The sequence below is a fragment of the Mytilus trossulus genome, chromosome 1 (assembly GCF_036588685.1).
Source record: "Mytilus trossulus isolate FHL-02 chromosome 1, PNRI_Mtr1.1.1.hap1, whole genome shotgun sequence".
Lineage (NCBI taxonomy): Eukaryota > Metazoa > Mollusca > Bivalvia > Mytilida > Mytilidae > Mytilus > Mytilus trossulus.
In genome coordinates, this window is record NC_086373.1 from 83990538 (window position 1) to 84012992 (window position 22455).

General features: G+C 32.9%; 1 protein-coding gene across 3 annotated transcripts in view; it reads left to right on the forward strand.

Moving 5' to 3' along the window:
* Nucleotides 1-17158, forward strand: part of LOC134710589 (mucin-2-like) — a 47144-nt gene extending 29986 nt beyond the window's left edge. For 2 of the 3 annotated variants that reach the window (XM_063570982.1, XM_063570974.1), the window contains exons 2-6: nt 12520-13410; nt 14148-14309; nt 15207-15317; nt 15813-15897; nt 16842-17158. In XM_063570982.1, the coding sequence (XP_063427052.1) occupies nt 12520-13410; nt 14148-14309; nt 15207-15317; nt 15813-15897; nt 16842-16956 (1364 nt within the window). In that variant the 3' untranslated portion in view covers nt 16957-17158. Of the gene's footprint in view, nt 1-10681; nt 11216-12519; nt 13411-14147; nt 14310-15206; nt 15318-15812; nt 15898-16841 lie in introns of those variants that run through there. The other variant, XM_063570966.1, reaches the window with a different exon arrangement.
* The last annotated feature ends 5297 nt before the right edge of the window (nt 17159-22455 follow it).

Here is a 22455-nt window from a genome sequence, read left to right on the forward strand (position 1 = left end):
CAAAGGAAGCCAACCTAGTAGGCTTGTGCACTTGTCAGATCGTGTTCGTGCAGGAAGCCCTTGAATTGTTTTACATATATATTTGTGAGAACGTTCTAACATTGTTAATTCAGTATTTGAAAGACCATACCAAAGCTCGCAAGCAAACATTGCTTTTGGATAACACATCTGAAATACTAATTTGGAGCACGTTAATGGATTAAGGAAGGATGGGTGTATTCCGGATTTCATTACGGATAACGCAGTTGCACGCAAAATTCGACATGCATTTAAAGTTCTTGACATGCTCTTTAATTCGGCATTTAATAAAATTCCAACATGCTTGGTTGATATTACTACTGGAATGTCCGCTCCGTAAAGTTTCAATGGTTGGGTTATGGTAGCACATTTTGAAGAACAAAATTTCAGCACTTCACTTTTTGCTGATGAGAATCTGAAGCCCCAATTTTCGCTATATGTTTGGCAAATGTCTATTAAAGTTTTCATACCTTTTGATGTTGTAGATATGAGAGCAATGTCGTCCGCTTGTACGGTACTGCTTACGCGAAGATTACATAGCATACTTCCATAAGGACTTTCATCTAATTGTTTTAGAAGATCATTAATGAACACTAAATAAAAAAACAGCAGACAGCACCCCGCCTTGTCTTACGCCTCTTTTGAGGTTGAACCATTAAGAACACTTTCCTTTAAATTGCACACAGCTTCGCATGTTCTGGTACATTTCATAGATCAACAGCCAAGTTAAACCCCGAACTCCATATATATACAACTTAACTAATAGTCCTTTGTTCCATAGAGTATCGAATGCTTTCATGCTGTCCAGAAGTGTGACGATAATATTGCTATGACGCTCTAAGTTATGGTGTACGACTTCTTGCATGTTAAAACTTGCATGTGTGCTAGATAATGTCTTCTGGTAGGCAACTTGTGATTGGTGTGGAAAGTTGTGATGAAGCGATGGTAAACGAGTATATAATGCCTTTTCAAACAGTTTTGATATGCTACACAGAAGAGAAATTCCACGATATGAATTCGGATCAGACTTTGATTTGTTTCCACCTTTGAATAGAGGTATGATACAACTGTCTTTCCAGCTTATCGGTGTGTAGCATGTTTCCAATACAAGATTAAACAAACTACAAATATGACGCTGAAGTAGCTTTCCGCCGTATTTCAAATGTTCGTAACAGATTCCATCTAACCCTGGAGATTTGTTACACGGCAAATTATCACAACGTTTATATAGTTCGTCGAAAGTAAGTTCCTCGATCTTTTCATTTGTGTTTGTACGGGCAGTTTCTAACAAGTCGTTGATAGTATTATCGATAGCTTTTTCGTTCACAGGGTTGATCAAGTTGCTATCGAAACTGAATACAGATTGGAAATGAGTCACCCAACCGTCACGTATTCCGTCTGAAGAAATGAGTTGAATACCGCTAATATTCAATTGTTGACAATGCGATACACTTTTGCGTCCACTTTTTATCACAGACCATACAAAACGTTGATCACAGTCGACAGATTCTTCGATTTTACGATTTATTTCACTAATGTAGTTTTCATATGCTAGCTCAAGCTGTTTTCTAAAATTCAGTTTAGCGCTTTTGTAATCACTGTAATGTTTGTCATTACGGTCATGAAATATGCCATTCTCAATCCATGTTCGACGTTGTAATCTCATAATTGTATGAAATCCTTCACAGTCTTTGTCCAGTACGGTTTTAAATGTTTTACGTACTGTTTACCGGGAAGAGTTTCCATATCGGCTCTCAAAATAGCATTGACTATTTCGCTGTAGCATTGTTCAATATTAGCCGGATTAGCAGTTGGTGATTTAATGTCCCATAAGAATTGTGACACGGCAAAGGAATAATCGGCAATAGCACCGTTCTGTACAGCTTTAGTCCATGATATACGCCTTTGAACAGTAAGATCGTCGTCTTTAGATACATAGTTTGTATTGTCCGATAAGGCAAACGAACATCTAATGGGCTTATGGTCTGAAACATTAAACATATGTTCATCCGGGACTTGGATGTTTGAAAATTTGGTGAGATTTTCCGTGCTAACAATTATATGATCAATAGCGGTTTTGGGTCCTCCTTGGTAGGACTGAAAGGTACAAACTGGTCCAATTCCATTTGTTTCCAGATGTAGAGAACGCAGATTACATTCCTGCATAAATGATCGAAAACTGTCACTTCGTTTATCATAATCGAACGTGTATCTTGGACCTTCAACTTTACAATTGAAATCTCCCATAAGGACAACAGTTCCCATAGTTGAATAAATGTTATAGACATCTATCAGAATTTCAACTTCTTTCGAGAATAATTCATAACTTTGTGTTACTGCTGGTAGATAAACAGATATGAGATAAATGTTTGGTGTGTCCGGAATATTTAATTCGATCCCCGTTATTCTATTACTTGGAATGTCCAGTACTTCAATAAAAGGCTGTAGCCTTTTCGAAACCAGAAAGGCGGCGCCGCCTCTGATATTAAAGTTGAATAATTGGTGACAATTGTCGTCAGCGCCTTTTCCGTAACCAATATAATTAGTCGGATCAATTGTATCTAAAAACATCAACTGACAAGACCGAAGCCAGTGTTCCGCAATAGCAATTACATCAATTCTATTTGTATTTAAGAAGTCAATAAGATATGGAACGCCAGACATTATTCCACGACAGTTCCAACAAGCGAGGTTTAGTTCCATAATTAAGCGTGTCCTTTGTCGTGAATGAATGAAGCCCAAGGCTTCCAATCTCTAGTAAAGATTCCCTTCGGCCAAAAACTGGAGTCGTGTATAATATGTTCATCTCGTGCATCGATATTGAGTTGAGCGGAAGCTGTTTTGAATGATTGTTTGTCAAAATATCTCAGAAATGTCACTCTAATTCCGCTTTGTTGTAGAAAATATCGCATTCCTTGTTCTGACGAAACAGTTTTGTCAATACCACCGACATAGAAACGAGCGACTCTTTTACGTTCAACATGAATGAGACCCGTAAAGTTATGAACTGGGTTGCATACCGATCTAGGGAAGTGAACTAAAATGTTTTGATTTCCGTTATCTTCGGAATTCTTAATATGGTCTTTTGCTGATTCAGCATCGTGAAACGTATTATGTATTTCAGCTGTAGTGACAGAGTCTCTATTTGACAGTGCATCTAATCGTGTCGATTTTGGTTTCGAATTCAGTTTGCACGATGCATCATTACTGTTCATACCTTGACTACTAACATAATGGGCCGTTGACTTACAAAAGTGTTCGTTGACCTTGTTCTCTGTATTGTCTTTGTTAACTTCGTTGCCATTATTTACATTATTTATTTTCCTTGTTTCGTTGACTTTGTAAGTTTGTTTGTTCTCAACCAATGTTAATGGGGTAACCTTTTTAACAATTTCTGAATAAGTTTTCTGTTTTTTGTTTACCGTTTTTAATTCCTTTTCTGCATTAACCAGACGTTTTCGGACATCGGATACTGATACACTTAGTGAGCTATAGGTTTGACATGCTAATTCTACTTGGGCATCAAGGCCTTTAAGCTTTGAATTAATAAGATCTGTTTTAATTTTCAGGCTGCTTACTCCTATTACGCGGGTATCGGACATTCGGTTTAATCGCTCAGACTCTGCTTTCACTGTTTTGTCTATTGATTTCATGTTCACTGCGTGTTTCGTTATATGTTCCTGAATTTTAGCAATGTCTGATTTCATCTCTGTTACTGTTTTGACACTATCCAAAAATTGAGAAACCAAAGATTTTAGATCACTTTTTGTTTTACTATTCTGTTCACAGTTTTGATGTAATTGAACTTTCATTGTTTTCATGTCCGTTTGAAATGTTTCTGTACATGTTTTTATTACATTGATTTGATTTTGCAGGTTATTGAAACGATCACTGTATTTGAAATCGCGGTCTTTGAGTTGTTTATTCTCCTTCTTTAGTTCTTCAATTGACCTGTTAAACATCTCGGAGTCGCGTGCATATTCAGATTTTAATCAAATCATATCATTTTCTAGACGAACTAGCGTATCCTTAACTGCAAGGTTAACTGTTGCGTCATTTTGTGATCCAGATATCTCATCAGTACACGATATAGTTCTATTTAAGCTTGATCAAGATTTTACACTTAGCGCGTTTTTCAAATCGTCACCAAATTCCCCGACTGAGGCTAAATACAATGCATAACAATCATTTCCAAGTTTACTTTCAACCGAATCTCCCGTTAATTTTCTAGGACATAATCTTTTCTTTAATATTGCATTTGGATATGGAAAATTCTGTTGACGTTTAACGACGTCAAAAAGTTCATGTCTAACTGTTTCGATGTCTTTGTTTGATGATTTGCAGTTTTGTATTAATTCTTGAATGAACGTGTCTGTAGGAAGCGAACCTAACTCATTGTATATTAAACTTATAAATTCGTTGGAAGTGTTTTCTAATGTATTAGAGTCATTCTCTGCGTACGGACATGGTTGGGATAGAGGTAAATTGTAATACTGTTCATGTTGGCTCCCGTCATAGCTTGGATGGATTAATAAGTCACTAGATTGAAGTTCCGTTAAATAAGACATACTGTTGGAATATGGATATAAAATCGATCAATAATACGTGAAATGCCCTCTAGAAATACACAAAGGTAAAGGTACAAAGTCCAACTCCGTTCGAAGTGTTGTGAGCTCTTTCAAAGTACCAAAGCAATTTTAAATTATACGAAAAGAACATAACCCTTACCATGTCAACAAACGGGTTTATTTCTGATGCATGTAAAATATATCTGTTTATAAATGCGTATCTTGAAATTACGAGGGCCTTTAAACATAGCTTTTTTTCCTAATCAAAGGATCTAAAATGAATCTAACTTTAAATTTAGCAGATTTTAGTGGCACTTCTATTTTTTCTTATAGATTTTGTCATTAGCAAATTAAAACATAACTAAATTTCATTACCTTTTGAGGCGAGATGTATAGGGGACACAGCCACGTTAACTTTTATTTCTATAGAAGTCGCTCTTCACTATACTACTACCTGTCGATACATTTATTTTTGGCATTGCACTAGTCATGTCTTCTTTGACTATTAATGACGTTAAAATACTAAATCCCTGTGATGTGTTTTAGTCGATTTTAGTCTCTGATGCATGATTTTTTACTATTAATTGGTTTTGGCTTTAAACTAGCTGTCAGTAACTGCGAGTACTCTCAAATCGTATTTTCTTGTTAATTCGACCTGTTGATACTGTTTATAATGCTTTTTTGTCATTTTTTTATTTATATGGATCTTGGCTGTATACCAGCTTTGATTATTTGTAATATCTTCAATTTTTCACTTATTCTTACAACATTTGTATAAACTTCAAGATTATAAAAAACCGGTTTTTTTCTAAAGTGAACATTGATTGGTTAAATATTTCTCAGTGTGTTTGAATTTGTTTGATAGCCTTTTGGTCATGACTGTTTGTCTCTAATATTTAATTAACTGTGCATTTGTACTCAGATATCGCAGATCAAATTTATTCGTTCTTTGTGTAATCATACGTTTTTTGATTGAGTTAAGTCTGCTAATTGATATTTTATCGTATGTTTTTATATGTTGTGATGTTATGCTATTGTTTCAAAAAAAGGGAGAAGGTTTGGGCCCATTAAAACGTTTAATCCCGCTGCAAATGTTTGCACCTGTCCTAAGTCAGGAATCTGATGTACAGTAGTTGTCGTTTGTTTATGTAATATATACGTGTTTCTCGTTTCTCGTTTTGTTTATATAGATTAGACCGTTGGTTTTCCCGTTTGAATGGTTTTACACTAGTAATTTTGGGGCCCTTTATAGCTTGTTGTTCGGTGTGAGCCAAGGCTCCGTGTTGAAGGCCGTACTTTAACCTATAATGGTTTAATTTTTAAATTGTTATTTGGATGGAGAGTTGTCTCATTGGCACTCACACCACATCTTCCTATATCTATTAAAAAAATATTTTTAAAAATATGCAATGGTTAACGTTTTAAGTCAATACATGGTCGTGATCTACCCCACAAAGAATTACATTTAATGTTAGCTACTTCTAACTTACTAAGTATTTGGATGAATTAGACGATGTTTATTATTAAAGTTTATGATTTGAAATAAGTATGGGATAAACATACATAACATTTGTATTGTTAATTGCGTATTTGATTGACAGATTTCCGCATATTTAACAAAAACTAAATCGATGCTAATATAAATACCCCAGTTGTTAATGTAATTACCAGACCCACAGCTGTATTCTCCATTGTTCTGACAATAGATGAACGGCATACGTTTTATTCGAACACAAAATGTAAAATTCAAGATTTTATAAATCACCATAGTTAAGCTTTTCAAAAATTATCGCAATACAATTTTCTATTGTGTATAAATATGTAATAGTAATGTTTCATTATTAATGAACATATTTATTGTTTTTTATATTCTTTGTTATGCATATATTTATTAGAAGTCATTCTAATTTTCGTTCGTGATATACCCTGTAATGACCATCTCTAAAGTATTAGAATTATCAGTGAAGAATATATCAGGAGTTTATCAATTTAGATAATTAATACGATAAGATTCTTGTTTGATGTGTGTTGTTAATTTCTATTTGATTGACACAATAACTGTGAAATTTTAAATATATGTATGAATTTCCTCGATCACATGTCCAGTTTGTCATAGTGTTGGATTTGATGATGTCAAATTTTTTTTTATGAATTGTTAAAATCACACACAATTTCAAATTAAGGACATTCCCCTCGAATGGATTGCAGTGATTACATTCCATATTTCATTTGTGACAGATTACACTCGCGTGTAACCCGTCTTTGAGATTGCCTACCCTTTGGAGCCCTTGCTACCAGCCCTATAGTCCTTTGCTGTCTTGTTTAACTTTTTGTCGTTTTTTTTTTACCAAGGCGTAGTAATTTCCTCTACTAGCTTTGAATTTTAATTTTTTATTTTACCATTAGTATATTTCGCAGTTTTTGTTCAGATTAAGACCTTAGATATCACATATTGTCGTTTTTTTAAGAAATTGTCTGATTCGATTTTTCCAAAAAAAATAATATAAATGTAAAATTTTAGTGACAATGAATTTCAAGTCGTCTTCTGCTTCCAGCACAATCTTTTATGATAATTGTACGATGAATGCATGGTTATTATTTTTTTCCTAAACAAATCAATTGTATACATAAAAAAGAAAAAAAATATTTTTGGTAAAATGATTGGCTGAAAGAAAGAAAAAGAAAGATAAATATCAATTTACAAAAAAAAATAAAAAAATAAATAGTAACGAACTATTCAATATAAAAAGACTTTTCCTATATGCTGCATTTAAACTTTTGTTCATAAAAAATATCCTTATTGTCGTACAAGTCTTGCGCACGCAGTACAAGTTAACTCCCCGCACTATTTTCTCACCTTTTCTCTAAAATAAAACCATATGACTGTATTCATTGTCACTTTATCAAGTGTCATTGATGAGTTACATAATTAAAAGGTTTAAAAGCTTGTCATATTTTCAATAACATTTATTCATTATATTTTCTTATTGTCTAAAGTTGTTTCAAAAGGCATGTTGAACGTGACATTTCTGGATATGAATTTGTAATTGTCAGTGGTATTACTCCTAGATAACAAGATATTTGTTACAAAATTATTTCACGAGCTTTCTAAATTTTGATTTGAAAAAGATATTTATTAATAAATGAATTGCATATTACGTAAAGTATAATCATTATATTCCAATATCTGAACAATTTTATTACCCTATGTTGACCTTTTCTGCAGGTTATTCAATAATCTGTTATATATTTTTTTAAATATGTTGTACTTCCAATGTAAGGCAAATAAAACAAGAGTACAAGTAACATGCCCGTGATTCTAACCATGTGTTTTGACAGTAATGACTTACAATTTTATAGCAACACATACCTACATGTACATTTTTGTATATCATATATTATATCAAAATTTAGAGATTTGAAATCAAATAACAAAACACATAAAAAACGAATGGACAAGAACTGTCATATTCCTGACTTGGTGCAGGTATTTTCAAAAGTAGAAAAGGGTGAATTAAACCTACAGAAATAAAAACATAATTTTTACATCCAGATTTTCTGTGAAATTGTCTTAAAGCGAACAACAAATATAGATATTATATATTATTACACTTAGAATCAATAGATATGCGTAGACTAAAAAAAGGAAACCATGAGCCCGCCATATCTTATATTTTGTACAAGTTCCTTTCAAAAAATAATTTCTAACTCTGTTATCTTACCGTTGCTATGTGGAACCTACTTAGAAATACAACTACCATTTAAGGCGCAATAACTACATAAGTAAGCCGCCTACCAAACCCAATAACAACAACAACTACCATTTCAATAATGCAAGATTGTATATTTTTTTTGTCATTTAGTACTTCTAGGCTTTCTTTTTTCGGTATAATTTAATATTGAGTATATTGTACTGTGTGATCTTAATTTTATTTCACAACTGTCATAGCACAAATTAAAATCACAAAAATTCCAAGGAAAATTCAAGACGGAAAGTACCTTATCAAACGCCAATATCAAATGATAAAACACATCAAACGAATGGACACCAACTGTCATATTCATGACTTGGTACGGGCATTTTCAAATGTAGAAAATGGTGGATTAAACCTGGTTTTATAGCGCTCAACCTCTCACCGTTTGCGTCCTTTTGCGCAACAATTTTTTTCTCCAATGCTACGTTTGCGCGACCTGTTTTAAAATTATATGGTATCATTTGTGCCAAAAATAAAACATACGATTGCGCCAATTAGAAGAAAAATTATTTCCCTCCTCCTTTATTCGGACTTGGAACCGGCATTTTAGACGGCAAATGGTTTTTTTCTGAAACATAATTTCTTTTTACTACTGCTGCATGGGTAATTTAATGTATGTAGTAGATTGTAACCTCACTTTATTGCCCAAAAGACAATTATTAAAGGATGAAATGCATAAAACAGTTCATAATAATTCCTGTGGAATACTTCTGTTCCATTACTGATAGGTGAATTTCAGCCATACGGATGGTGGGAACACAGCACTGTGTTATCAACATATGTGGCTAAAACATAATCAGCAAATAAAGCTTCTATTTTCTTCTCTTTTGGTATATCTGGTATAATATATTCAGCAAAGCAATAAGTTATCTTCTCTCTCTGTGTATGGACTGTCTACTGCACTGCAAGTCATTTCTCTCCAGATACTCATCGTCATGGTGAAATATCTCCGAACATATGATACTTTTTAAGCCAAAGATAAGGATAAATATTAAACATTCATATTGATGAAAAAACTTGTGGTTACCAAGTTATTGTTTATTAGTTTGTTATTTCGTTGACTGAAATTAAAAGGAGGAATGGGCAAATGAAATAACACTTATTCGTATCTTGCCATTTTTCAGTAATCGTGTGTGCGAATGCTTTTTGATAAATTATTTTTTTAATTTTGGAGGGGGATGGTTGTCGCTTTTTCATTCCTTTTTACATAAGTATATATGTATTTGATACGCAAATCTAAAAAAAAATAGATGTTACGCCTATCTATATCTATGATGTAGTTACTAGTATATCAAAGCAAAACATTTTAGGTTACGAAGAATTAAGATGTTCCCTACTATTTTAGAACCTTTTGACAGGAAGAAGATCCAACAAATATAACAAATAATCGGCTGTAATACAAAATAGCAAAATGCCATGTAGATGCCTTAAGAAAATGCACTATTATAGAGCTACCTCGCGTTAAAACGGCAATTTTAAAACTTTAAAAATCAAGCAAAACAGAATTTACCTTTGTACAAAGATTAATATTTATAAGTTATAAACTTATAAATGTGTTCTTTAAAAGGCAAATTCGCATTAGATATTTGCACTCCTGCATCAATTTTGCTAACTTGATTGACAATCTGGACCTTAGATTCTATGTTTTTACAAGATGGCGAAAGACATCCATACCACCTTAAATGAACTGTTGATATATTTTTAATTTAAAAACACAATGATTTATTGAGTTTTATATCTACACTAGAAACATTTACTTATACTTATAGTTCTATTCAAGCGATGATCAATACTTATTATAAATCAATACGAAAATTGATTTATATTACAAAGCTTGCTTTTCCCGTTGTTAACATAGTGTTCTACGTAGGCAGAGGATGGGCTAATTCTGTTAACCTGTGTTTGCTAAGGTACAAGGACCGGTGGGTGTTCGAAATACCATTATGACAACGTCGAGTTCAACTTATCATATGAACCAACCCTTTATAGATTTTTTTTTATAACTCAATGTGACAGTATATAATAAAGCAACTGTAAATGTATTTTTAATATAATAATGTGATGCTGCAAGTAGGTTTTAAAGGTTAAAGTAGTCCCAATGAGGAATTTTTCTATATATGAAAAAAAGTCAAACAAAATATTTGAAAGTGACACTCATAAAAATCATGAAGGGAAAGATGACCTTTGATCAGCAGGCGCATTGATTTATTTACAACACGCGACGTGTCAATGGTAACGCGTCACCTAATGATTCTTAAGTCAATGTCAAATAAACGCATGACACCTAATTTTTATGCTGGCATATTAAACATAAACAATACAATCATGTTTTCTAAAATTACTAACGCAACTTATTTATTAGATTTTATTTCATTTAAGTAAAGATACACAACTATGTGTTGACAGATAAAAGGACCTTTAATATAATGACTTTTCGTGAAAGGAAAAGTAAGAACAACTGTTCTAGTGAGCTTTAAAATGAACTACAGTGACTATAAAGTTTAGTAAAGACATTGCCAACAGTTATGTCACAACATACTATTCTTTATCTATTACTTTTTATTTTGCATCTTGCGACTTCTGAATATTTGTGCCATGGAAAATATCGTTTTTGTGAGATCCAGCCTTGGCAATCATGGACACCATGTAGCGCAAAATGTGGAAATGGAACCCAATGGAGAAATAAACCCGTGTGTTGTGATCCTAATGTTATTGTACCATTCGATGTAGGACGATGCATACATCATTGTAAAATAGATACAAATCAAATACAAGAAATCAGAAAATGTGGAGTATGTAATAACGGAACATACAACCATATTCTAAATAAATGCGATTGTTTACCTAAATATTCTGGTTTTTGTTGTGATCAAGGTAGGATCAAATGAAGATTTGTAATGAATTGTTAATTTTAGTTATGATACTGTTAAGGAAGAACATTGATCTTAATTTCAAATTCACTACTCTGCGTAGGTTTCCGATTCCAAAATATAATTGTAGTTTTATGAGAAATTAAGTATTCGTATTCGTATCAATTATAATGTGTTTATAGAATCTTCATGGTTCTTGCTTTGACATGTGCTTATCAAAAACATGGCGGACATTTTTTAAGAGGCGATGTATATGTGAAACTGGGAACAGTTATACATTGTTATTTAGTTTATTAGTTGTCTGCTTGCTAGTGAATATTGCAATTAATATTCAACCAGTTATGATAGTAATTATATATATTTCAATTAGTATGTTTCTGCCTACAGGATGGATGTTTTACACATGCTACTCGCTTCATGTCATTTAAAATTTAAGAAAGGAAAAAAAGCCATACCGTAAGCACACTATTAAATACTAATATAGAACAACCCCTCGCATGTGCAAAATATCCTTGTCGACTTTATTCCATTTCGGCCGACCTTCATCGCAGAATTCTCCTAATGCAATCATCAACCAATCAACAGATTTAATATTCAAACTATTATAACTTTAAAACCTAAAACAAATTCTTGGAATGTACTGCAATTATTCTTTATACAAAGCGCTGTCAAGATGCAGACCTTTGCTTTTCTCTGCCGAATGACGTAAACACAATTGATTGAAAGGTCTAACGCATACCATACACAACTGTTTTAACTTATCAACAGTCCATAAAAGCCTTTGCCCAAATTTTTTCATTTAAACTATACTCCAATATGATTATCAATCAATTATAACTAGAAGAATCTATTTAAAACGCCATTTTTTAAATATTTTTTTTCGAATTTCATTTTTGTCTCTATATTCCAAAATAATTCTCAATTAATAATTAGAAGAATCTATTTAAAACGCCATTAAAATGTTTTGTTTTGAGTTTCAACTATGATAATCTTTATTGTCCAGTTGTAAATATTGCATGCATATTTTGGGTAATTTATTGATAAGTATGTATGATTTATATTCAAACATACTTGGTTCTAGAACAACAAGCGTATTTAGATGTTAAACCTGTAATATAAGGTACATTTGATAAATCCCAGGCTAATTTTTCTTACTTTACCGGTCATCATCTATAGATTTAAACAAGTGCCATATCTCTCGCATTATCATTTTTATTATCAGTATTGATTGTCAAACAAAAAAATCTTTATATTTTTGTTGATAACAATTACATATCAATAACTGTGCTTATGTATTTTCTATTTTAGTTGCTCCAACGACTAAATTTGTACCACGAACAAAAGCTAGAACTACAACAATTGCGCCAACAGCTAAACCGACTACAACTCCTAAACCAACTACTACACCTAAACCGACGACTACACACAAACCGACGACTACACACAAACCGACGACTACACGAAAACCGACGACTACACTAAAACCGACGACTACACGCAAACCGACGACTACACACAAACCGAAAACACCTAAACCAACAACTACACATAAACCGACGACTACACACAAACCGAAAACACCTAAACCAACTACTACACATAAACCGACGACATCACCTAAACCGATAACTACAGCCAAACCGACTACACCAACGACTAAATCGACACCGTCACCTAAAACGGTAAACCCTATCACCAAAGTTGCTACTCTAAAAACCAGACTAATGATATCAACAACTAAGTCGAAACCACCAAGAAACAAAGCAGCAAGTACCCCAAGGAATGTTCACAAAGCGCCGACAGCTTCGATCACAAAATTGATAATCAAACCGACCATCGTAAAACCGATTCAAGGTCGTTCGTCAAGTAAATCACGAGCACCAGGTAGCATTACAATACACGGAACGCCAACTGTGAAGTCAAATCTTGGAGGTAATGGAGGAACAAAACACAGTCTGATATTAAACAATGTAAATATGTTTATCAGGACGACAGCACATCAGGGAATAAATCGTGGTACAACAATACAAAGATCGGGTGGAAAAACTATACAAGGAAACAGTTTGAGACCATTGAAAACAAACTTTCCATCGACACGTCAAACACAAAATGTGGGCCAACAGACTATTAATGGTGCAAATTCAAAGACAAAAAATAATAGTCCAACGCATTTTCCTCAAAGTGGAAATGGAAATCATGGTATGTGTGATTAATTGTTTTGGGTGTTTACACTTAAAACGAATAATAATAATATCAACACATATAAAAAGGTAGCAACTTTTACTTATATGAAACATTATTCGTAGCTTTCACTCATCATATGTAAAATTTTTGAAGAATATGAATTATCAATGAAGTTTTTATACCTTTTTCTTTATCTGCTTTTTCATTTTTTTTATTAACAACGTGTGATTCACACGATTTCAGTCCTTCAGTAGTCAAATCATTTTCATCATTACATTTTTTTTCTTTGCTTTTATATGACTTAATTGTCAGGTCAAGAACAAAAGGCACGACAATGTAAAATGGCGTCACAAAGAAAGATCACAATCGTTTTACTGATCATATAAAGAAGAGTATTCTTCTTATTGCTAAAAATCATTACAGAAGCAGATCCAGTGGGGACTCTGGTGCAACACTATATTTCTGTACTCTATTAATAGAGCTTAATTTCATACATTTTAAATTGTCTCGAGAGGAGGAATATCATAATCACATCCGATTCAGTACACCCTCTATAACCGATAATCGAAACGGTAAATTCGATCGGTAACATAGATCATAGAAATGTCTGCAGCATCGCACATGTATAAAACTACGAGTAAGCAATAACACGAATAGAACGCAATGTAATGTTTTCCAACTGATTTTCCCCCCATTCGATTGATGTTTTTGATTGATAACAATTTGATTTTTAAATTTAATTTTTGAAATAGGCACAGGCAACATTTCTTACAATTCGCCCAACGGAAATGGGAATATGAATATGATGTCTAGTTGTCTTGGTGATCCATGTCAACACGGAACTTGCCTTCCGATGAGTAACCGGTATTTATGTTTTTGTGATCCTGGGTACGAAGGGAGGAACTGTCAAATTAGTAAGTTTTACAGATAATATAAAAAACGAAGATGTGGTATGATTGCTAATTAGACAACCCTCCACAAGAGGCCAAAATGACACAGAAATTAATGATAGAATGGAATAGATTACTAATAAGAAAGATAGATTTGTGTTCATTTCATCAAACGTCTTATCGATTTCTGAAGTTAAAATATGAAATTTAATACTATTTGAAACAGACTTTGAAACGCTGTAACCAAAATTATACGCACATCCAACAGAGATATCACAACTTTTATTAAGGGACATGTTTCTTATTCCATCATGCAAGTATATTTTCCAAACTCATTTTTACAAACTACAAATGTAAGAAACCATTAATTAATCATTGATACTTAGTGCCTAATTTTTTGTCTTAATTCAAGAACAATCATATGTATCTCTATCCTTAAACGTTAAGCGTTGTCTTATAAAGTGTAAGAATGTTTTGTTCAGCTGTAGGAAATGAAAATAAAGAAATTTAGTAAAAAATATCAGTTGCATTACAATGTCTACTTTATAAGCAGTTCATAATATACTGCAAGTCTTTACACGTTTGATCTTTAAGTTCCTTAAAATGCAACTTTGACCACATGTGGAGCAGGATCTACTTACCCTTCCGGAACACCTGAGATCACCCCTAGTTTTTGGTGGGGTTCGTGTTGTTTATTCTTTAGTTTTCTATGTTGTGTCATGTATACTATTGTTTTTCTGTTTGTCTTTTTTCATTTTTAGCCATGGCGTTGTTAGTTTGTGTTAGATTTATGAGTTTGACTGTCCCTTTGGTATCCTTCGTTCCTCTTTTACACATGTATATATTCAAGAAGTTAAGATCAGCTTTTTACGTAAAAGAAAAAAAGAAAAGAGGTTTGGATTTGATGATTTCTATTGACAGATACAGATGAATGTGAAGATGATCCATGTCAGTATGGACAGTGTATCGACAAAGTGAAAGATTTCCACTGTCAATGTAATGTCTTCTTTCAAGGAAAAAAATGTACAAAATGTAAGTTTATTCATTTCATCAAAAATATCGGAAGGTATCAAGAGACATGATAATTGTACATATTTAAATGCACTTGTACCAATTGAATTGACTGTCTGAATAATGCTTGTTGGATTTACACAATGCGTTAACAATCTGTGCTGTTAATCCGTAAAAAGGGACCCTTAGGGCGTGTCCGGAATAATAATTGAAAGGAATTTATAGTTCTAATTGATACGATATTGTGAAAATATTTCAGAGATGAAACAAAAATATCAAAAAAATACCGAACTTCACGATATATCAACCATCGGAACGAACAAAAAACAACTGTCAAATGCCTGACTTGGTACACGCATTTTCCCTGTTAAAACGAAAACTTAGAATGTGTGAAGTATACAAGTAATTTACAAAATGTACCCAATTACTTGAATTTGGAACATTATTCTTGGATTAGAAATTGAAAAGATTTTATACATATTGATACTGTTAATAAAATACATATTTGTGTTGTAGTGAAGACATGGGCTATTGTTTTCATAGCCTTGTCAGCTTTGGCTTTATGTCTGACATGTTGTTGTTGTTTCTGGTGCGTTTCAACGTAAGTACAATGTAAACTTACAAAAGTTTATAGATTTTGTGTCATATGCATTTTAACATTTCAAATGAAAGCAGTTATCAATTTTAATTAAAAAAACATTTTACACGTGTACATGTATTAATTCATTTCCGTAATATATGTGAATTTTAGAGTTGTGATACAGATTAGCATTAATGACAAAACTTAATGAATTTTCGGTCGATAGACAAAACATGTAATGTCACATGTAATTAATTTTGTGAATTAAAAAAATAGTTTTCCCATAATAAAACATACCCATGCTATGTCAATGAAAGTAGTCAACGACATGACGTGATATAATCTGAGGAATAATTTAGGAAGATCTCTTGACTTTGATGAGAAATGTCTTAGCGTGTGAAATAAAACTATCGCAGTACAGTTCTATGATGATATTAAGATTATTATAACAAAATAGAGAAGGGAAATGAGGATGTGTCAAAGTGACAACAACCCGACCAAAGAGTAAGAAACCGTATAAATAACAAAAACATTCAAAACAAATAGAAGAAGAAAAATATAAAGAGGTTATAGGTGTGCTGTAAGTATAATGCATACAATATTATTATTATTATTATTAATCGTTGAAGGCCGAACGGGTACCTTTACTTGTTAATATCTTTGTGATTTGTTTTCTTTTGGAGAGTTTTCTTGTTCCCCGCACAGTAATATATAATCGGACCTAAAGTTACTAGTGTTAAATCGTTTAAACGGGAAAAAGCAACTATATAAAAAAAACCGAGAAAGACGTAAGTCTTAGGAATCACATCAACAAACGACAACTACTGAAAATCGGATTCCTGCAGGTGCAAACAATTGCAGCGGTTTTAGACGTTTTAAGTGTACATATATAAATACATGTACTTCACTACAATTGTTTTGAACATATAAAATTAGATGGATCACTCATTTCAAATTATTTTCAGATGTATGAAGAAAGATGGCGAAAAAGGCAAAATTGGGCCAGTAGTAGAACCATTACCAGAAAAACCTATGCCAAGACCATCGCCAATTGGAAAACCAAACGCATGGTTACGATGACAGGCTTGTGATTTTCAAACCGGATATAGGTGCCAGTCAAAAATATAAAGAAATAGTTATAATGCATATTAATTTGGACTTCAAATGTATTTATAGATGACATTTGTTAATAAAAAAAAAATACATTTGGAGGCTCAACGCATCTTATTGTTTTTTCTAATTTGGTTGCAAAAAGCTGGTTTGAATTTTCATTATGCACAGTTGGAAGACAGTATTCATGTTAATTTTATGTCAGTATTTACAAAACATATCAATTATTATTACCGCTATTTTTATTTATTTTCAAAACATTTTAGTTTTAGTCTTTAAAATTTATTCTATTTCGCAATCAAATCAAAACATATAAGTGTGTGTGAGGAAAATAATTGGTTCTTGAATACTGTTTAATTTATATGTGATTTAAAATAATAAAAAGAGTGCCTTAGGTACAATTATGCATTATCATTCTGTATGTTTGTTCACCTCATGTTCAATTGCAGGATTAATATATTTGAAACAGTTTTAAAAAAACCCAACAAGAATGTATCTCCAGTACACTGATGCCCCATCCGCACTATCATTTTCTATGTTGAGTGGACCGTGAAAATGGGAGAAAATCTCTAATTTGGCATTACAAAAAGAAAGATTATATCATATGAAACATGTGTACTAAGTTTCAAGTTGATTGGACTTCACCTTCATCAAAAACTAGCTCGACCAAAAACTTAAATTTGAAGCGGGACGAACGGAATATCGAACGGACGCACAGACCAGAAAACATAATGACTATAAATGGGGCATAAAAACGAACGTGCTACACTTACACCCAATCTTATCATGAAAAAGTTGTAGAATTTGTTGAAATGGTCTTGTCGGCACGAGTATAGTTTTATCCTATCCATTATTATAGGCAAAATTGCACATAGCATTTCATTCCATATCAGAAAATAACCATAAAGGAAAGTTTACCTAGCAAATTTCCACCCCATTGTGTCATGTGTACAAGCTTTAAGACTTTTCCCCTTTGCAATAGTATTAAAACATTTGACTTTTCTACAATTTACGCAAGTATTTCCAATTGTAAACTAAGAGACAAGTTGACAGAGTTGGTATTGCATTGTTTCATTAAAAAAAGGCCAAGTATCTTGTCTTAGGAAGGAATACATCCTACTTTATAAACAAATCACTCTGATTCAAACAAAAAATTATCTGAAACTGGCATTATCAAGATGCTTGATTTCTTGATTGACGATATTGTTACATTTGAAAGACGTTGTTTTCAACAAACTATCGTGTTAATTTATGTTTTTTGATTTAGTTAAGCCTTCCAATTGATATTTTATCGTGTGGTTTTCTATGTTGTGATATTATGCTATTGTTTCAGAAAAAAATAGAAGGTTTGGTACCATTAAAACGTTTAATGTTTAAAAGAGGGACGAAAGATACCAAAGGGACAGTCAAACTCATAAATCTAAAACAAACTGACAAAGCCATGGCTAAAAATGAAACAGACAAACAAAGTAACAATAGTACACATGACACGACATAGAAAACTAAAGAATAAACAACACAAACCCCACCAAAAACTAGGGGTGATCTCAGGTGCTCCAGAAGGGTAAGCAGATCCTGCTTCACATCTGGCACCCGTCGTGTTGCTTATGTGATTACAAGTCCGGTAAATAGTCTAATTCGGTAGGTCACATTCATGAAAGGGAAGGGGATTGTGGTTACGACGTAAGGAACATATCCGTTATCATGTGTGAAACGGTTATTCCATAACGGTCAACCAACTCGTGATGGCGTCCGTAAAATTTACGAAGGGATGATTTAAACTTCACCATTTGGAACTCTTGGGTTACAAGCTTCCTTGTGAGCAACACACCTCTATCCAGAAAATCATGATAGGAAATGCAAACACGGGAATATCGTATCAGTTGGGAGATATATACCCCGTATGCAGGTGCTGCTGGAATGTTGCTACTTAGAAATGGAAAGTTCACAATTGGAAAGCTGAAATAATCTCTTTTGTCGTAAAGTTTTGTTTTCAACCGACCCTCATGGTCAAGTTCTAGATGTAAGTCAAAATATGAAGCCGACTTAACTGTATCTGTAGTATTCTTCACCATCACGAGTTGGTTGACTGTTATGGAATAACCGTTTCACAAATGATATCGGATATGTTCCTTACGTCGTAACTACAATCCACTTCCCATTCATGAATGTGACCTACCGAATTATACTATTTACCGGATTTGATATCACATACGCAACACGACGGGTGCTAGATGTGAAGCAGGATCTGCTTAACCTTCCGGAACACCTGAGATCACCCCTAGTTTTTGGTGGGGTTTGTCTTGTTTATTCTTTAGTTTTCTATGTCGTGTAATGTGTACTATTGTTATTTTGTTTGTCTGTTTCATTTTTAGCCATGGCTTTGTCAGTTTGTTTTAGATTTATGAGTTTGACTGTCCCTTTGGTATCTTTCGTCCCTCTTTTAATCCCGCTGCAAATGTTTGCACCTGTCCTAAGACAGGAATCTGATGTACAGTAGTTATCGTTTGTTTATGTTATTTATACGTGTTTTATATAGATTAGACCGTTGGTTTTCTCGTTTGAATGGTTTTACGCTAGTAATTTTGGGGACCTTTTAGCTTTTTGTCTGGTGTGAGCCAAGGTTCCGTGTTGAAGGCCGTACATTGACCTATAATGGTTGACTTTTATAAATTGTAATTTAGATGGAGAGTTGTCTCATTGGCACTCACACCACATCTTCCTATATCTATCGGCATTCCTACGAGAACCAACTGTGTCCCTCTTTTTGCCGACTTGTTCCTTTATTCTTATCATAGTTATGAGGCTGACTTCAAACATGCATTTCTTGATAAGAAGGAAAAGAAGTTTCCAGTATCATTTAATTTTACTTTCCGCTATAAAGATGATATTCACTTGCTAAATAATTCAAATTTAGTGACAATGCTGAACGCATCTATCCAATCAACCTCGAGATAAAGGATACAACAGATACAGTTAATTCTGCTACATATTTTGACTTGCATTTATAAATTGACATTGAGAATCGGTTGAAAATAAGAATCTTTACGACACAAGCGATGATTTTTGCTTCTTAACTGTAAACTCTCCGTTTCTATGTAGCAACATTTCAGCAGCGCCTGCATATGGAGTATATATTTTCCAATTGACACGATATTCTCGGGCTTGTACTTCTTATTATGATATCCTTGATACAGTGATGCTGCTCATAAGGAAGCTATTACACCAAGAGTATAGAAACACCGAAAAGAAATAATGTTGCTTTCAATTATCAAGATATATTCTTATGACAAAAAATTCAAAACGGAAAGTCTCTAATCAAATAGCAAACATCAATAGCTCAAACACGCCAGAGCTTTCAAATGCCTAGATGATGTTCACTAACGAAGTGAGTAGCAGGCCCATGTAAAAAAATAAGCGATTGTTTAACTATACTGCTAGTTGAGTGTTATTCTTCGAGTGTATCGTCAACTCACAAGTAATTTAACTGACATGATTTAGAAGATATGTTTCCAATATCAGTCATTTAAAAAAAGTAACCGTCAAAGATGTCGGGTTTATAATTTTGTAAGAAATTGCCTGTCAGGAAGATGGCATTTGTTATTCATTCGTTAGATGTGTTTGAGCTTTTAATATTGCCATTTTATATGGGTCTATTCTTTTCGAATTTTCCTCGGAGTGTAGTATTTTTATGATTTTTTTTTGTACTTCAAACGCGTGGTACAAATACGACACATGCACATGCAGAACTAATTCTGAAACTACATCTTAAATCCTTGTTAATAAAGCTCTGCAACGACCAGTTTGTTTTATGCATACCAAATAAAGTGATTGCAAATCTTTCCCTGGTCTCCTCAGTTCTATATTAAGTCCGAGAATGTTCTGACGTATGAGAGTCTGGAAATCGTAATATATACATTTTCAAACAGTTCAATCATACATTATTAACTTCCATACTGAAAAAAAAACCTATTAGCATGCAAAATGAGTTTTTTTTAATTACGCGTATTTAACTTCATATAATTAAAAGAAATCGTAACCCGACCATGTTATTTAGCATATTTCTTTTAATATCTGTGAATATTACAGAAATAAAATATTTCACAAAAACTTATATATACCGGCGTGTCAACTATTTTGATCGACATAAATCTATTTTAAAATACAATATCATGACAAATGTATAACTAGGTAAAATGTTAAAAATCTTTTTTGTTGCTCTAAACAACACCACATACATATTTGTTGACTCAGACATTAATATGTTCAAAGTAATGACAAACAGTGTAGAATTAAGTGAAAATATTATATCTTCATGCTTTTGTCTAGGTGATTTCATAAAAATTACATATTTTCTTAAAATGTATTTGTATAGATTTTTTGTCAATACTGGCCTTAGGTTATGCTTTTGTTACATTTTAGTTGAACAGTTTCTCGTTTGAACAAACATTCTGTACAATGGCGTATCAAACAGATGTCTGACACATACAAAGCAAGAAATAAAAATGAAGATTCAATCCGTAACAAAAAATCCTTCTTCACGGCTGCTCTATAATGCCTGTAGCAAATCAAAATATGACAGTTGTTATCCATTTGTTTGATGTGTTTGAGCTTTTTGTTTTGGCATTTGATTAGAAAATTTCCTTTTTGAATTTTCAGATCAGTATTTTTGTTATTTAATTCTTGATATCAAGTGGTCGTTCCCTATGTGAGTCACAGCCTCACTTTAAATCTTATACTGGCTTTTGTTCACTTTTATCATATCAATACTTTAATAATTTATACTGCATATACAATAACAGTTTGTGGTTATATATTTTTATAAGGATGTTCATAACAGTTCCTTTGTAAAAGGCTGCCTTAGACTGAGGAACACGTTTGAAATTGTCAGTGTTTTGTGTACTATAGTTCGTTCGTTTGTCTTTGTTTTTTTTAGTTATTCGTTTTCGACTTATGAGTTTGAATATTCTCTGGTATCATTCGCATCTTTTTTGAAGCATATCATTATATAAAAAAATCAATATCAAACGACCCTTGGTCATTGATTGAGAGGTGTATATTTAAAGACAATCATCGATTGCGAATTGATAATGATCGCGTACGTATTTTGATGATAAACGTGGATTTAGCTATCTAACATAACGTTCATGAATTATCTAACTCATTTACGTACCATAGGTCTTATTTTCTGTTATATATATGTTGTAAACAGTAAATGCCAACATGGATACAAAGCATGCGACATAGAAAAATGGGCTCCGTGGTCTTCTTGTAGCGCTACGTGCGGAGGCGGAGAACAAATAAGACAGAAATATATGTGCTGTGATGATACAGTGAATCCAAAAACACTCCAGAATTGTTTAGATCATTGCAACCTAACACTTAGTTGGTATGAGTCAAATGCTGAAGAAAAACGATATTGTGGATTTCACTGTATACATGGAAAGTACAACATCAAGGAGCATCAAT